General features: G+C 46.5%; 2 protein-coding genes across 8 annotated transcripts; one reads left to right on the forward strand and one right to left on the reverse strand.

The window, feature by feature from the left end:
* Positions 1-1,715: 1,715 nt before the first annotated feature.
* POLR2F (RNA polymerase II, I and III subunit F) lies at positions 1,716-8,223 on the reverse strand. 2 transcript variants are annotated; one of them, XM_032791731.2, is made up of 5 exons: positions 8,076-8,223; positions 7,364-7,433; positions 6,408-6,538; positions 4,208-4,279; positions 1,716-1,894 (listed from the first exon to the last, which is right to left on the reverse strand). In XM_032791731.2, the coding sequence occupies exons 1-5, from the start codon at positions 8,093-8,095 to the stop codon at positions 1,804-1,806; spliced, it is 384 nt and encodes a 127-aa protein (XP_032647622.1). In that variant the 5' UTR covers positions 8,096-8,223; the 3' UTR covers positions 1,716-1,803. The 2 variants fall into 2 exon arrangements, with proteins under 2 accessions (XP_032647622.1, XP_032647631.1); XM_032791740.2 differs by having other exon boundaries at positions 1,716-3,829.
* C1H22orf23 (chromosome 1 C22orf23 homolog) lies at positions 8,220-14,809 on the forward strand. 6 transcript variants are annotated; one of them, XM_032791715.2, is made up of 7 exons: positions 8,220-8,287; positions 10,117-10,237; positions 11,469-11,531; positions 11,988-12,176; positions 12,705-12,836; positions 13,610-13,710; positions 14,033-14,809. In XM_032791715.2, the coding sequence occupies exons 2-7, from the start codon at positions 10,126-10,128 to the stop codon at positions 14,135-14,137; spliced, it is 702 nt and encodes a 233-aa protein (XP_032647606.1). In that variant the 5' UTR covers positions 8,220-8,287; positions 10,117-10,125; the 3' UTR covers positions 14,138-14,809. The 6 variants fall into 6 exon arrangements, with proteins under 6 accessions (XP_032647606.1, XP_032647580.1, XP_032647571.1 ...); XM_032791689.2 differs by lacking the exon at positions 8,220-8,287 and adding an exon at positions 8,294-8,542 and having other exon boundaries at positions 12,714-12,836; XM_032791680.2 differs by lacking the exon at positions 8,220-8,287 and adding an exon at positions 8,295-8,542.
* Positions 14,810-15,261: the final 452 nt, after the last annotated feature.

Consider the following 15,261-nt stretch of genomic DNA (forward strand, 5'->3'; position numbering starts at 1 on the left):
TTCACCGCGCCAACGTGATTAAAGGATTCCATGGAGGGGTGGGGGACAGGGCTGAAGGCCATCGCTCTGTGGATTAACCTTTTCTTGGCAAGGATGGCATGGACAGCAAATACTTGGCTTCCTGGGAGTTTATACCCTTCCCCTAGATGCAGCTGGGTATATATCCCCCCTTTACCTCATTTGGCCAATGACCTATTCAGCAATTTTAAACTTGCTTCAGATGCCATCCCCTTATTTATGTCTCATGTCCCTACACACACAAGAGGGAGATTAACTGGTGCCTATATGATTTGTTAAGTGATTATATGAGTAATGTACAGAGGTTGGTATATTGTAGGGCTGTATAACAATTCTACAGGCAGATGGATATAAACCCCTAGGGAAAGTGGGCACTCACGCACAGTGTGTCGGGGATATATATTTACAGTTGTTAATTATCTCTAAGAGCACAGGCACTGAAATGTTATCCAAGGGCAAAACAGCTCCTGTGCTTCAGGTATGAACCCACAGCAGAGGGCAGCACGCACAACAAAAGACTGGTGGTGGTTTTGTTTTTTTAATTCCAAGAGCAATTTTTAATAATACAATTGGCCCCAATGAAAGGCACTAGCTGTTTTACGCTCCTGTTGGCTTTTTTGCCCCAAGAGCTGAAGTCCTTACACACACAAAGGCTTCAGGGCAAAATCTAGAGGCAGCAGCAGTGTTTAGGCCCATGAGGACTTTACCATGGAGAAACAACTTCTCTTAGTGGCAGAGGAGTGGGCCCCATTTGTGCTCCTCTCTTGGACCATGTCAACAGTGGAGGTTAACGTGACTACTGCTGTCTTAAAGAACATCATCACCACTTCTCAACCAGTCAGACTGTTTTAAAAAAACTCAAGCTGTTAACGGTTCTCTAGCTATTGTAGTGATGGGGAGGAGGGAGGGATATGTGTGTACACACAGTAGGGCAATGGCTAAGGCACTGGTAGACTTATGGGGAGAAGGGATGACTGTATATGTAGAAGTACAGACTGCACCTATAGTTGTTGAACAGGTTCCCAGTTGGTGGGGATTCAGGCCGGCAACTGCGCTTCCTGCTGGGGCATTGCCACTGAAAGGGGATCCTGGTGATTGATAAGAAGTGGGGGGCAGAAGTGGAGAAACAATGGGGGATTTGATGAGAGCTGCTCTATGATACTCCTGAGAAGCCCCCAGAGCCAGCCCTGATCAGAGAGGAAATTGGGAGTTTCCATGGCAACCTGCTCCAGGGCACAAAGGCCCTGCTGTCTACTGGAAGGCAATGGAGGTGTCTCCTCCACTCCAACCCTTGGTTGTTGTAAAAAGTGGTGTGGGCAGAGGGCTCTTAATCGCTTCAGAAGGTTTCTGGAAGCCAGGAAGCTGCAGGATCATTTTTACAGAGCAAAGTTTTAATATGATGAGGGGCCACTAAGTAGGGGGAAACAGCTGCTCCCCTCAATCTTTACACTAGCTGACAAGCATAGGGCTTCTGAGGTGGAAGTACTGAGGGAAAGACACTTCACACTGGTCAGTGAGCTTAACAGCAAGTTAACAGGCACTGTGCTTCTAAAGAGAGAAGCCAGAGCTGCCTGAGGCAGAGGGAAGGAATAACTACAGATCTAAATTGATGGCAAGGAGAAAGAGGCCGTCTCTCCCCAGCAACAGCAGACTGAACTGTGTAAGGGGGGAAAAAACCAACAATTTGTTTAAAAATGGGGGTTTATTATTTATTTACACAAATATAAACAAAAATAAAAGCATCTGCAAGTGAAGGAGGAACCAGGGACAATGACAGGAAGCAGGTCAGTCTGTGATAATTAGCTCATCCACGCCCCAGTCTTCATAGCTTCCATCTGGCAGGTACCTGCGGATGATTATGGGAATCTTCCGAGCTCTGAAGGGAGGACAGAGAGGTAAATGAAAATGCCAGAGCTGTAATTACACCCTCTCAGCAAGCTATAGGAGTTTAGATGTGCCATGCTGGTGAGAGCTAGTAACTCACTGGTTTTGTTTCATTAGCAGATTTCTGGTGTAGTGGTGGGGTGCTCATGATTCGGAATTACAGTGAAAGTTCTTTCCCTGGGAAGGTCAGATCCCAGATCCTATAAAGGTGCTGTGCAACCCCAAAGAAGTCAAAAAAAAAAAAGGAGCTCAGCATGTTGCAGTGCTGAATTCTTACACTGGAAACTATCAAAAGCCACTGAACATCACAATATAAGAGACTGCACATCCCAAGAGGCATGTGGGAGAGCCAATGGAACTGAAAAATGAAGCTACTGTTCTGACAGACAGGAAACCCACAATGATAAGTTCTCCACAAACCACTTCAGATAGCGCAATGAGAGTTGTGAAGAATTTCATAAAACAACTAACATTTACATAGTATCTTTCATCCAAAGCACTTGATATACACCTCTACCTCAACGTAACGCTGTCCTCGGGAGCCAAAAAAATCTTACCTTGTTATATGTGAAACTGCGTTATATCGAACTTTATTTGATCTGCCAGAGTGTGCAGCCCCGCCCCCCTGGAACACTGCTTTACCGCATTATATCCGAATTCGTGTTGTATCGGGTGGCGTTATAATGGGGTTGGGGTATATTTTAAGTATGCACAGAACAGAGATCATTTCCACCACCACCAAAAACGGCTACCTCTAAGTCAGAACGCAGCTGCTGCTAACAGTACCCAGCAACAGTCCACCACAGTTTGACACAAAAAGTAAGAAAACACTGAATTCAATTTAATCTACATGAGGCATTTTTAAGTCAGCAGAATGTAATTAACCAGATTGGAACTGGGCCAGGAACTGAGGCTTACAACCCTACAGTTTGTGGAAAATAACATGGGATCTTTAATGGTCACAAGCATTCAGAATAATGTTTTTAAGTCTTAACCAAAAGGTGGTCTCTCCAGTAACAAAGCACTCATTAGCACCATCCTGAGGCACTGACTTGGTATTGACAGAGCAGAGTGCCCCCTGTCAAGAAACTATCACTCCTTCCTACAACACCTCTGATTATTTCCCAGGTCTTGCACTCCAGCGCTGACCAGAACGAACTCTGGCTGTTTCCAGGAGCACAACTGAAATGGTACTGGCTGCTGATAAAGGTGAAGGAATGCAGTTAAGATAAGGCTTTCTTATGAGGGTGTAAAGTCTGCAGGACAAATTACAGTGCATTGAAGCATAAAAATCCCAACCAAAAACACCAGTTCCACTCAAAAAACACCAGTTCCACTCTAATGAGTAAGTGGGGAGATCGTTTGCTATTTGATGGGCCAGTCTGCTAGGTCACAGGCTGTGCTAGGAACTCGGGGCCAGCAGGGAGTTCTGAATGGAGGGTGAGTTGTGACCCACAGTCACCCACTCAACAGCCTCCACCCACCACTTTCACACAGCCAGAGGTGAGATGATTTACAGGAGATGAAAACGGATGGGATAAATCTACTTCTTTGGAGTATGTTGAAATTCAAATGATGTGTGTCAGTATCCAGATACAACTCCAAAGCTCCACTGCCAGAGAGGTGGTGGGAATCAGGCTAGGCAGCTGGTAGGTGTGTATGCGTGTCTCTCTCTCTCATGCCACAGAAGCTGTGGTACAAGGAATTGGGTAGGAGGGAGAAACAGAACACAGGAGGGAACAGGTGGAGGGAGTCAGGGAATTCTTAATATGGCCACCATGTGTTTGTAGTCATTTTAATCTATTAAGCCACATTTTTTCAGTGGAAATATGTGAAAATATGAATTTGTCCAAATGGCTACATTTGAATCAGTTCCAATCAGGGACTTCTTCGATCCCAACAAGTTCATGATGGGGCCCTTAGGATCCTGTTAAAGAAAAAATATGAATTCCAATATACAATAAGTAAAACAGGAAAATGTTGCTAACCAGTAGGATTTTGCAGAAGTTCCTAGGACTGGAGAATACAGACACCCAAGCTACCTGCTGCTAGGAACAGATTCCGAACTGAAAAGAGGAAGGGCCAGGCCAGAAATTCGGTTCCAGCCACAAACCTGATTTAGAGGGACACAGATGCAAGGACAGACTGCCTGAATGAACATGGAGATTGTATTCCCCCACTGTTACTAAAAGAGCACACAAACTGTAGCCTCGGGAACTAATGGAAATAAACCCTCATCGTTGGAGTGCTGACGAGAAAAATGTAACTCTAAGGACATCTCACTGCCAAAATCTCCAGGACTTACTTGAGTTCTTTCATTGCAATCAGCAGAGGATCTGTCTCTCCTTCCAACTCTACCATGACTGGAGCACACATCCTAAGAGGAAGAATATTCACAATCACGAGGGGAGCAGCAGGAAGTGGGAGAAATATGCTAAATCATGTGGAGATACTTGCTTCCAAACATGTCTGTTACCAAGATAAAGTCCAGCAGAGTATGAAGGATGGAATGACAGGCGCAATTCTGATTTGTAAGGTCTCTACAAAGCTTTTCAGGAATCTCTCTCATCCCAAAACCCTTTCCTGGCATGTCTGGCAGTTAGTGACAGGGTGCAAGTGGCCACAGGCAGAATTTTTAGTTGAATGCCCCACATGGCCCTTTTCTCAGTTTTGCTCACAAGCTGGGATTTAAGATTCACAATGAAGCCCACATCCCTTTCACAGGTCACTTCCCTACATATTTTAATGTGAGGATGGAAAACAGTGACTCTAAAACTAACCCAGTAATAAGTATCATTTATTAGCCAATAAAAGCACAGTGAAATCATCCTCTCACCTCCACATCTACTGGATTTGTTGTTTGGCTGAGATGCTCAATATCTTGCAGATCTTGTTTTGGGGAAAAGAGAGGGGCTGATTTTCTTAATCAGGACTCCTGACTGTAGAAAATTTAATGTATTTTTTGGAGGGGAAGTGAGAGTGGGGCGTCAAAGATGAGGATTATCTGTAACCCTCCTTTTAAGAGATGGCAGGAAGGGAAGCGTGTGCTATTACAGTAGAACCTCAGAGTTACGAACACCAGAGTTACGAACTGACCAGTCAACCACAACCTCATTTAGAACCAGAAGTACACAATCAGGCAGCAGCAGAGAACAAAAAAAAATAGCAAATACAGTATAGCGTTAAACAAACTACTAAAAAAAAGGGAAAGCAGCATTTTTCTTCCACATAGTAAAGTTTCAAAGCTGTACTAAATCAATGTTCAGTTGCAAACTTTTGAAAGAACCACCATAATGTTTTGCTCAGAGGTACGAACAATTCAGAGTTATAAACAAGCTCCATTCCCAAGGTGTTTGTAACTCTGAGGTTCTACTGCATGTGTGAACTTGGCCACTGGGGGACGCTGCTGGCCTAGATTTGGAATTAAAGACAGCTTGAGTAGATAATATAGCAACAGGCACCAGCATTTCTTGGATTCAGAGCCATGGGGGACCCACTTCATTGCTCAGAACTTTTTTTTTTTTTTTGCCTTCCAGAGAATTAAAAGAACATTCTAAGAATGGCTTTGCCAAATAATGGCTAGGCAAATAATATCTCTGCAAAGCAATGACTAAGGAGAGACTCAATAGCCACCTACAGTTATCTGTAAGGTGTAAGGGAGAGGAATTGAAAGGATATAACCATGAGTAACAGGATGAAAACAAGCAAAGACATTATTTCAGATAGACATAAATAAACTTTCCTAAGGCTGAGATTATTAGGTTGTGATACAGTTTCCCAAGGAGTGCAAGTCCCATCGGCTTGCATAATTTAAAGTTAGACTGGACAAAGCACCAGAGAAAGCAGAGAGCAGTCCTCCACGAGCAGTGGGTGAGATAGTACATGAACAATAGTAGTGCACTAGTGCTGGGAAATGAGCCAAGCTGGGGCACCATTGTCCCAGCTGCTGTCCAAGCAAGTAAATGACAGTCTCTGCCCTCAAAATAATTGCAATCTAAAAGTTTAGGTATATGTTTTCCATCCGTACTTTCTACAGTCCTATGATATTTGTTGATGAAGACCTCGAATTTCCCCTGGGGTCTTGGCTTTTGTAAATATCGTGAGTTTCTCAGCAGAGTTTGGTTTCCCCTTGGGTAAGGAAGGAGATACACCTAAGCACACTACTCCTACCCTCCCGTTGTCTTCAGCAGAGGGCTGATTACAGATGAGAAATGCCTGCCACTTCAGAAGCAACTGAGACAGATGGCATAAAGGATAAGCCATCAGTAGCACTATCCTGGGTATAATGCTTTAGGAAGGCTGCAGACTCGTCTAGGGGCTCCAGTTTCCATTTCCAGGCCCTTGCACTTTGCAGCTGGCAGTAGCTATGACACAGAACCTCACAGGGCAGGTGGGGAATCATCAGACCTATGGAAGATCCCAAACAGTAAGAAACTAACTTAAACATGGAAAAAACATTTTGAAATGCCATTGCCAAGGCTGAGGTGTGGAACAAATGTACTTACGCTATCTGGAGTGCACGAGTGCCCAGGACTCTGGCTCGCTCATATTTGGTCATGTATGGAGTTGTGATCCGCTTCTGATTTGCCTGCTGTCTCTCTCCAGATGGAAGGATTTCTACATTCTCTTGACCCTCCTGAGGAAATAAAGGAATATAAACTATTGTAAGCACATTGAGGGAGCTCTAGGTCCTTAACAGATTTTGTCAGACGTTGGAACCATCGAAAATGAAGGTTTAAAGTCTACACGGAATTCTAGCCAAGGACTTTGAGTAAAGCAGAGTAGAAAGCTCAGTTGGGAAGTGTAATTATCTAACTAATATACAGAGATACCAAGAGTGGCTTTCTGAGGTTCTGGGTCCAGTGCCCTAATAGCTGGTTCTCTGATCTTCCATATTGGAGACTTGGGTTCTAATCCATTCCCAGTGTCTCACTCTCTAGAGCGCGATAGGACCAAGAGCATAGAATCATAGGGTTAGAAGGGACCGCAAGGGTCATCTAGTCTAACCCACTACCAAGATGCAGGATTTGTTGTGTCTAAACCATCCAAGACAGATGGCTACCCAGCCTTTTTGAAAACCTCCAGTGAAGGAGTTTCCACAACCTCCCTAGGTGGTCTGTTCCATTGTCCTATTGTTCTTACAGATAGGAAGTGTTTCCTGAGATTTAATCTATATGTGCTATGCTGTAGCTTGAACCCAGCGACTCTTGTCCTGCCCTCTGTGACAAGAGAACAACTTTTCTCCATCTTTTTTATGGCAGCTGAGCGCTCTAGGAGCCGGCACTCTGCAGTGTCATTATAGGGACTTTGGTTGAATTGCTATTTCCAGTCCCTAGCTCCCTGGATGACAGGAACTTGGAGTACTCTGGGAAAAATGTACATGCTGTATAAAAAAGGAGGCTAGGTGAACCATGTGGGCACAATGCAGAGTGCTGAGGGGAGGAAGGGTTTGAGCACTAACCTCCTCTGCGTTCTCCAAGTCATCTAGCCCTTCATCTTCCTCCACATCGTCAAAGTCGTCACCATCGAAGCTGTGGGTGACAAAAGACACACATTTCAGAGTGGTAGCTGTGTTAGTCTGTATCAGCAAAAACAATGAGGAGTCCTTGTGACACTTTAGAGACTAACAAATTTATTTGGACATAAGCTTTTGTGGGCTAGAACCCACTTCATCGGATGCACGGAGTGGAAAATACAGGAGCAGGCATAAATACATGAAAGTGACACAAGGTCACTTATCGCCCTACAGCCAGATCCCAGCCTGTAGGCCACTGCTGCCCACCTTGGAGATCTGAATGCAGCCCTGCTGCCTCCCTACCCCACTTCTTTTGGGCCACCTCGTACTGCTCCCTGCTTCTCCCCTGCAATGCCACACCTGCCCCCCTCGACACCTTCCCTGCCTCCATCCATCCACCTGGCCCCCCAGTCCCCCCCCACCCATCCACCGCCCCTCGGCCTCCTAGTTCGCCACGCCCACCCATCCATCCGCCCCCTCGGCCTCATCCCACCCACACCCAGCACCGCCGCTCCCCTCGCTCCCCACCCCCAACTCCACCAGCCCGCACTGTGCCGCCGCCCCTGGAGTCCCCCCTTCCCTCACCCCTTCACTGGGCCGCCCCCGGCCTGACCCCTCCCCCCGGGCCGGACACGAGCCCCCCCCGCCTCCTTCTCACTTGTCCTCGTTGTCGGACATGCTGCTGGCCCGGCGCGAGACTCTCGCGACGCGATACCACCCGCAGAGCCCCAGCGGCAAGGAGTCGTCACAGAACAAGCAACCCACGAGTGCGGCGACTGCCCTCCAAACAGCCACTTCCGGGGTCGGCGCTGACGTAGCGGAAGCGGACGGCGGAGCGGGTTCCCATGGTAATGGGAGCCGCTAAGTCGGGTGAGTGAGAGGCTCGAGCGAGGCAGGAGGAACCGCTGCGGACGCCCGAATCTCCGCGCTTCCCGAGACGGGGCCGGGCCACCCGCCAATCAGGGACCAGCACGGGTTGCCATGGAGACTGGAAGATGGCCTTGGCATTTCATTCTCTCCATCTGGTGCATCCTAGCCTCCGATGTGACGTCACCCCATAGGCTTCCCCTCCCACTGGGCGCTGGGTGGCGAGGCCCCGTTGGAGGCGGCATCGCACCGCCCTGGGTGCGCCCCTTTGTGGGAGAGGGCCTGTGCCGCATTGCACCTTGTTGGGCATGAGTGGGGCCATTACTGTGCACGGTGGGGGGCATGGAGGCGACCCCAGGTGCCATTGCACTGTGTGGTCATGGGACTTGCTTTGCTGCATTATTGTGTTGCCCCTCGGCATTTCTCCGGGGGGGCTTGGGCATCATCCTGTTGCATTATGCAATGGGGTGGGTGGGGTGTTGTTTCATGGCATTGCACTGTGGTGGGGCACTGTCCTGTGGCAATGCAGAGTGGGGTGAGAGAGGAGTATTGTGCCAAGGTGTGAGGCGTGTCCCCCCGGCCGGACTGTGGAGCATGGTGTCTTGTCTATGCCATTGGATGGTGGTGTCATCTGCGGTGTCACAGATGTGAACTGAACCTACATCACTGCATGCCATGTGGAGGGAAAAGGGTGTTTTTCCTTCAGCCAGTGGTGGGAGGGGGGGGGTGTTTGTGTGTGGCAGTGCTAAAAGTCCTTGAAGAGTATAGACCAGGGGTAGTCAATAGGCAGACTGTGGGCCAAATCTGGACTGCCAGATGCTTTTGAACAGACCCCAAAATCTTTTTATTTACTTATTATCATTATTGTCAGTATTCTTTATTATTTCCCCTGGAACTTGGTTATACCTTGACCCAGAAATCTGGACCTTGACAAAAATAATTGACTACCCCTGCTATAGATCAAACCAGCTTTAATGAAAATTATATAGGGAGACAAGATGGGTGAGGTAATATCTTTTATTGGACCAGCTTCTGTTGGTGAAAGAGACAAACTTTTGAGCTACATAGAGCTCTTCTTCAGATTACATTAGGTATATTCAGGACAGGCAGAAAACCTGTTATCTTCCCAGGAGATGAAGTGCCGTGGATGCAACGTTCTGAGATCAAGCATGTAAATGTGTTGAGTCCATGCATCCATCACTGCAAAGTAAGGTGTAATTGTGGTGTGGGTAAGCATACCAACACTAGCTTTAATTGAGCTAGCACCGGTAACCGTAGCAACGCAGACGTGGTGGCATGGGCTTCGGCACAGGCTAACAATCCCAGCACAAGCCTGCAGGGGATGCTTAGTACCTACTTGGATTGTTAACAATGCTGAAGTCCATGCTCCCACATTTTCACTACCATTGTTACCTGTGCTCTGTAGATTAAAACGTGTGTGGGTATGTCTACTTGTGCTACTATTACAGCACCTTAATTTGCGGTGTCAAGGTATTCCAGTCTGAGCAGTGCTTAGTAGGACTGTGGTGGGTTTTAGGGGTTCACAGCCTTTCTTAGTTGGAAGCAGGTTTGTGACTGCAACAGAGGGGAGAATAAAAGAGGGCATGGGAGATTCCAGCCAGTCCCTCAAACACGACAGTAACTCTTCAAGGATCAAGACTTCAATGGATTAGCTATATTTAAGTAAGTATTAAGGTTGCTTTTGAGGTAGTAGAGACTGTGTAATGGAATCCTAGAATGACTGAGGGTGGTGAAGAGAGAATGTTCTTTTGAGTTGAACCATTAGAAGTTGAATATGATTTACTGACTCCTTGCCTCACTGTCATTTTCAGGGTTTCATAATGTCTTCCCAGGACGGAAGAAGAGCAGCGCCAGCTGTCCCAAAAGGAACCGGTTTCTGGCATTCTCCAGGGACAACTCATTATGGCCAAGAAACAAAAGAACTGCTTAAAGGTAGCAGGAAGATTGAATGGAGAACAGTGAAAAGGCCATTGACCCCCTTAAACTCATATTATGCTTCTGGCCTCACTGGATCATTGTATAATAGCAGTATGAACATTTTAAAGGACCAAACCAAAACACTCACACAGTTCTCCCCATGGAGAAGATGAAAGAGAGAATGAAGCACATCTAACAGATGTTAGTCACCTCGCTTAAAGCACTACTGGAAGGTGCGCAGGTACCACAGTGATTAGGATGGTAAAAGAGCCTACATAGAATAGAAAGAACATTAGCAGTCCACGTTGCTTCTGATGCTTGGAATGCTCTTCCTAAATCCATTCTCTCATCCTCCTTCCTCACCTTATTCAAATAACTCCTAAAGACCCCTTCTGCAGCCCCCTCTCCCCCACATACACACTTTGAACCACTAAACTGTATATCTGCCTAAACTGATTAAAGCCATCATTGTATCACCAAAACCCGTGCCATTCCTCACCCCTCCCTTTCCTGCTCTCTGTTATATTCTCACATCTCAAATCCATCATTTAGTGTATAAGCTTTTCAGGGCAGAAACCTGCTTCTATGTATTTCCTGTAAAGTGCCTGTCTAATCCAATCTACCTGTCAGTCTCTCTAGATTTTTACACAACACCTATTGCCAAGCACACTTCTGGGTTCTACAACATACTGAATAATAACCTCGTTCTGTCTCTCTTCTCCAACCATTGCCAAAGTTGAAGACATAAAACCCCTTTGTTGTACTAATTCCACTTTACTATGCCATGTGGGTAATACCATCCTGATCCCCCAGTTGGTGATCAGCTAAAGGATTAGGCTCAATAGCTCTTATAATTAGTTCCTTTGCTACTGTTACTGCAAATGCTTTTCTCATTTGCTTTCAAATTTTGGAGAACAGTTTTACCTCCACCATAGCCCTTACGTACCATTTTTAAAGCTGGTGTTTCCTTTTATATGGAGGAGAATGCCAATACTTTTGTAAATTAGGCTGCTTATTTAGGTGCATAAACATGGAGCTAGTAACCTAATTTTAGGCACCCACCTTTGAAATTCTCAGCCTAAATCAGTTGGGTCTTTTCCTAAAGGATCTCGATTACAAATATGGAGTTTCTTCCACAGCCCTTCCCCTCTTTTGTTCTGGTTGGCTAAAGTGGATAGATAGTTCCTCAGGCTCTTTCTGCTGAGTTCTCAGGCTGGGGTCTTTACAGATGGTTTTTGCCTTCCAGTGATGATGGAGGAATCCAAACTTACCAATTTCCAGCAACGCCACCTCATGGACTGCATGAAACGTGAGTGATCCCTCAGCTTTGTCCCCCTCCAACCCCCACACATGTACTCTGCCTTGTGCAGGTTGCTGCTTATTGATCTTCTGCTTCTAACCCCCGTGTACACCTTACAGCTGCTGTGGTGAAGCATTCACATGGCCCAGATACATAGATCATTCTTTTTACAGAGGGTATTTGCCTATAGCCTGGAGGATTGGGAAGAAATTGGGGAGTATTTCTTTCTCCTCAGCATTTGGTCCACTGCAGCTGTTCTCATCTCTTTCATCATACAACAGTATCTCTTGAACCTCGCATCCAATGTCCATCATTTAAGGCTAAATTTGGTAGCTATTCATATTCTTTATAAGGACTGGATGGGATTGAGACTAATACTGGAACTGCATTATGTGGTCCAGGGAAATCACCACGCCACAGACTTGGCTGTTCCTAACCTGCCATTGTCTTCCCTTCCTTTCCCAGGAGGTGTTTCCCTGCCCACTCACTGCAACCCAACATCCAGCAAAGAACCACAGCTTGCACAGCCTGCACCCTCTCCACCAAAGCCTTGTCTTTCAGTCACTCTGTTGGCCAGACCTCATCTCCGACCTGCTGAGATCTGCCAGGCAGGCGATGCCTACACCCGAGAGAAATTCAAACCCCGGGCCACTCGTAAGTGAGCAAATTCTGCTAAGGGATCAGTTTTGCCTCCCGTCTTTCCTTCCCTCCGATTTTCCTCCAGTCTCCAGAAGACTCTTATTTGCTTTCCAACCTCCCTCTTCCTTCTAATCCATTGGCAGATGCACAAAAACCAGGGCTGTGAGGGGACTCCTGACAGCGCCTCCCTTCATTGATGATTACATCCCAACCCTGCCTGCTGGCTGGGTGGCTCATTGACAGAACAGGATTTCACTTGACCTTATTGTGACAAGGCAATTCTCACATAATTTTATGGCTCATAGACTGGTATCAGACTACTGATGTAAATGTAGCTGGGATTGTTGCCGTCGGTACAGTACGTGTAGTGCCTATGCTGTATATAGGATGCGAATGGGATGTACCGCAATAGATATTTCCTGTGCAATTACTTATATAGACTCTCCAGCTGCATGTGTCCAGGCACAGCTGCCAGCAGGGCCTTGGTGGGGAGACTACTTCTGCCTCAGTCTGACAAAGATTTGTTTTCTTTATCATCCACAGGCGACTTAGAGAGGGAGAAGCAAAGGCTCCAAAATATCTTAGCGACTGGAAAGGACATGGTGGAACAGAAGCCACAGCAGAAGCCAGTGCAGACAGAGGAAGAAATACCTGAACCTGACCGGTTTGAAGAACGTATGTATGGAAATAGGCCAAGGCACAAAGGAAGGCCTTAGATACAGGCTCCTTACAAAAGGCAGGGTGGGGGGGGATTCATGCATTAGTGAGCTGAGATTTGTTGTGGCAGGTGGAATGCTGGATTAGACCTTATCTAGACTAGAAAGGTTTGCTGATATAGCTATACTAGTAGTATGGTATCATAGCTATACCAGCAAACCCTCCTAGTGGAGATGCAGCTCATACCAGCAGAAAAGTGCTTTTGGCAGTATAGATTATACCACTTCCCCCAAATAAAAAACTACACTGGCAAAAACACTTTTTTGCTAGTATATCTCCACCTACGGTAGGGCTTTTGCTGACATAACTATGTCAGTTTGGGATGTGATTTTTTTCACATTCTGAACCAATAAAGTTGACAAAACTTTTAATGTAGACTGGGCCTTCGCTGGACCACTGCTCTGCTTTGGCGTGTAAAATCCTATGGGGTGAATCCCAACATCCCACTGCACTGAATAAGCTTTTACAAACACTCCCCAGCCCCAAATCAAGCTGTATTTCCTAGAGGCTGGGAAGAGGGAGAAATAAAGAGATGGCTATTTCTATCCTTAAATGCAGGAGGTGCTAAGATACTGTGGTGATGAGGGCAAAGTCAGTGTCATTCTCGATATTACCCCCCCCACACACCCATATTCTAACAGGGCTGAGAAGTGGGGAGGTCAGAGTTCAGGCAATGCTGGTATATCCCCACTTTGACTAGTTCTGTCCATGTCTCTTTCTCTTGTGCTCAGTGGTGAATGAAATTCAGGAGCGGAAGGAATTCCTGGCAGAGATGGAGGCTCTGGGCCAGAGCAAGCAGTATCGAGGGATTGTCCTCACTGAAATCTCACAGGTATCTTCGGAACCCCTTTGGCCTCTGCAGCATGTTGGATTGAGGGAACTTTGGTGTTGGAGGATCTGAGTTCTAGGGTTTCTATCCAATAACTAGATGTGGCCTAGAATTGGAAGGAGGAGAGTCCAGCATTTTCTCTCAGGAGATGAGGTAGAAAAAGAGGGATGAATTTAGGAGGTTGGGGCGGGAGGGAGGTCTCCAGCCCCTCTATCATTTCAGTATGTAATTTCTGGGGAAGAGGATCCTTCATTCTCAAGTTTGGCAGAAAATAGGAGTTTCTGGCACTCTCACCAATTCATGCTTTTTGTTCTGCTCTTTACAGAAACTGCGGGAGATGGAGATCATCGATAAGAAGAGGAGTAAGGACATGAGAAAGGCAATGGCAAAAATCCTCCCTGTGGGAAACAAATCTGATCTCAATAGCTAGACCAAGACCAGACACCAGAGCAGACCATTCCCACCCCTTCTTTCCTTGCCCTTCCAGTAGGGCTGGGCCTCCACCATAGAAGGGTCACAGAACTGGTCTATGCTATTCATCTAAGACAGATCCTCTCGGAGGAATGTCAGTAGCACCTGTTGCTTAAATCCAAGAGGGCAGTAAATGTTTATGCATAATACATAACAAGAGAAAATCTTTGCAAAATCCTACCAACACTGACTAGTCTCCCTTCAGGCAGTTGTTTCACGGTTGGGTGAACTTGATGGTTGGGGGAACCAAATCGGAATTAGCCTGGTTCCCTCCTCTGGAGGGACTAGGAGGAGATGAAAAGACCTCAGCATGCTCCAGTCGCCTCTGAAACATGGTGACGCAAGGTCTCTTTCCACCTATGACATGTCTTAAGGTGTGAGAACAAAGCTGACCTGCACAACAGACATCCAGAAGGAAAATCTCTCCCCCTTTTCCATATGGCCCAAACTCTGGGGATTCTAGTTGTTTCTGGTGGAAGCTGAAAATTAATGGGATTGTTTACTTCCTCGTCACTGATCCATATCATCACTCATGTCAGCACAGCCCTGGAAACTGTGTCAGCTGCTACTCCAGAGCAGGTAAGGGAGGAGCAACCACACTGCCTTACATAAATATTAGCCTTGATTTTAATGTGATTGCATCTTGGTGAGATTTTGTGTGCGCGCGTGTTTAGGATCTTGTCTCTTGCTCATGCACTAAAACATGCAGGCTTAGAAACATGGCTACGGTGGGTTGGGCCAGGGGAGGAGTTCACCTTGGGGTTCACAGTGCAGGAGAGTCTGTTCCCTGATCATTTGTTTTCTGTTCCCTGGGAGCATCTTGACAAGGATTGATATGGCCAAAGGCAGTGGGGCCAAGGTATTCACAGATTTTAAAGCCAGAAGGGATCATTACTAGTCTGACCTCCTCCATAACACAATCTAAAGAATTTCACCCAGTTACCCCTGTATTGAACCAAGAGGCTGCTGGAATCCCCAATCTCATCCTTTTCTTAGGTTCAGCGGCTGAACTATTTGTCAGCAGTGCTCCACCAAACCTCCCCAAGCCAGGCAAGTACCCAACATTGGGCTCAAACCCATAAT

The sequence above is a fragment of the Chelonoidis abingdonii genome, chromosome 1 (assembly GCF_003597395.2).
Source record: "Chelonoidis abingdonii isolate Lonesome George chromosome 1, CheloAbing_2.0, whole genome shotgun sequence".
In the NCBI taxonomy this organism is placed as follows: Eukaryota; Metazoa; Chordata; order Testudines; family Testudinidae; genus Chelonoidis; species Chelonoidis abingdonii.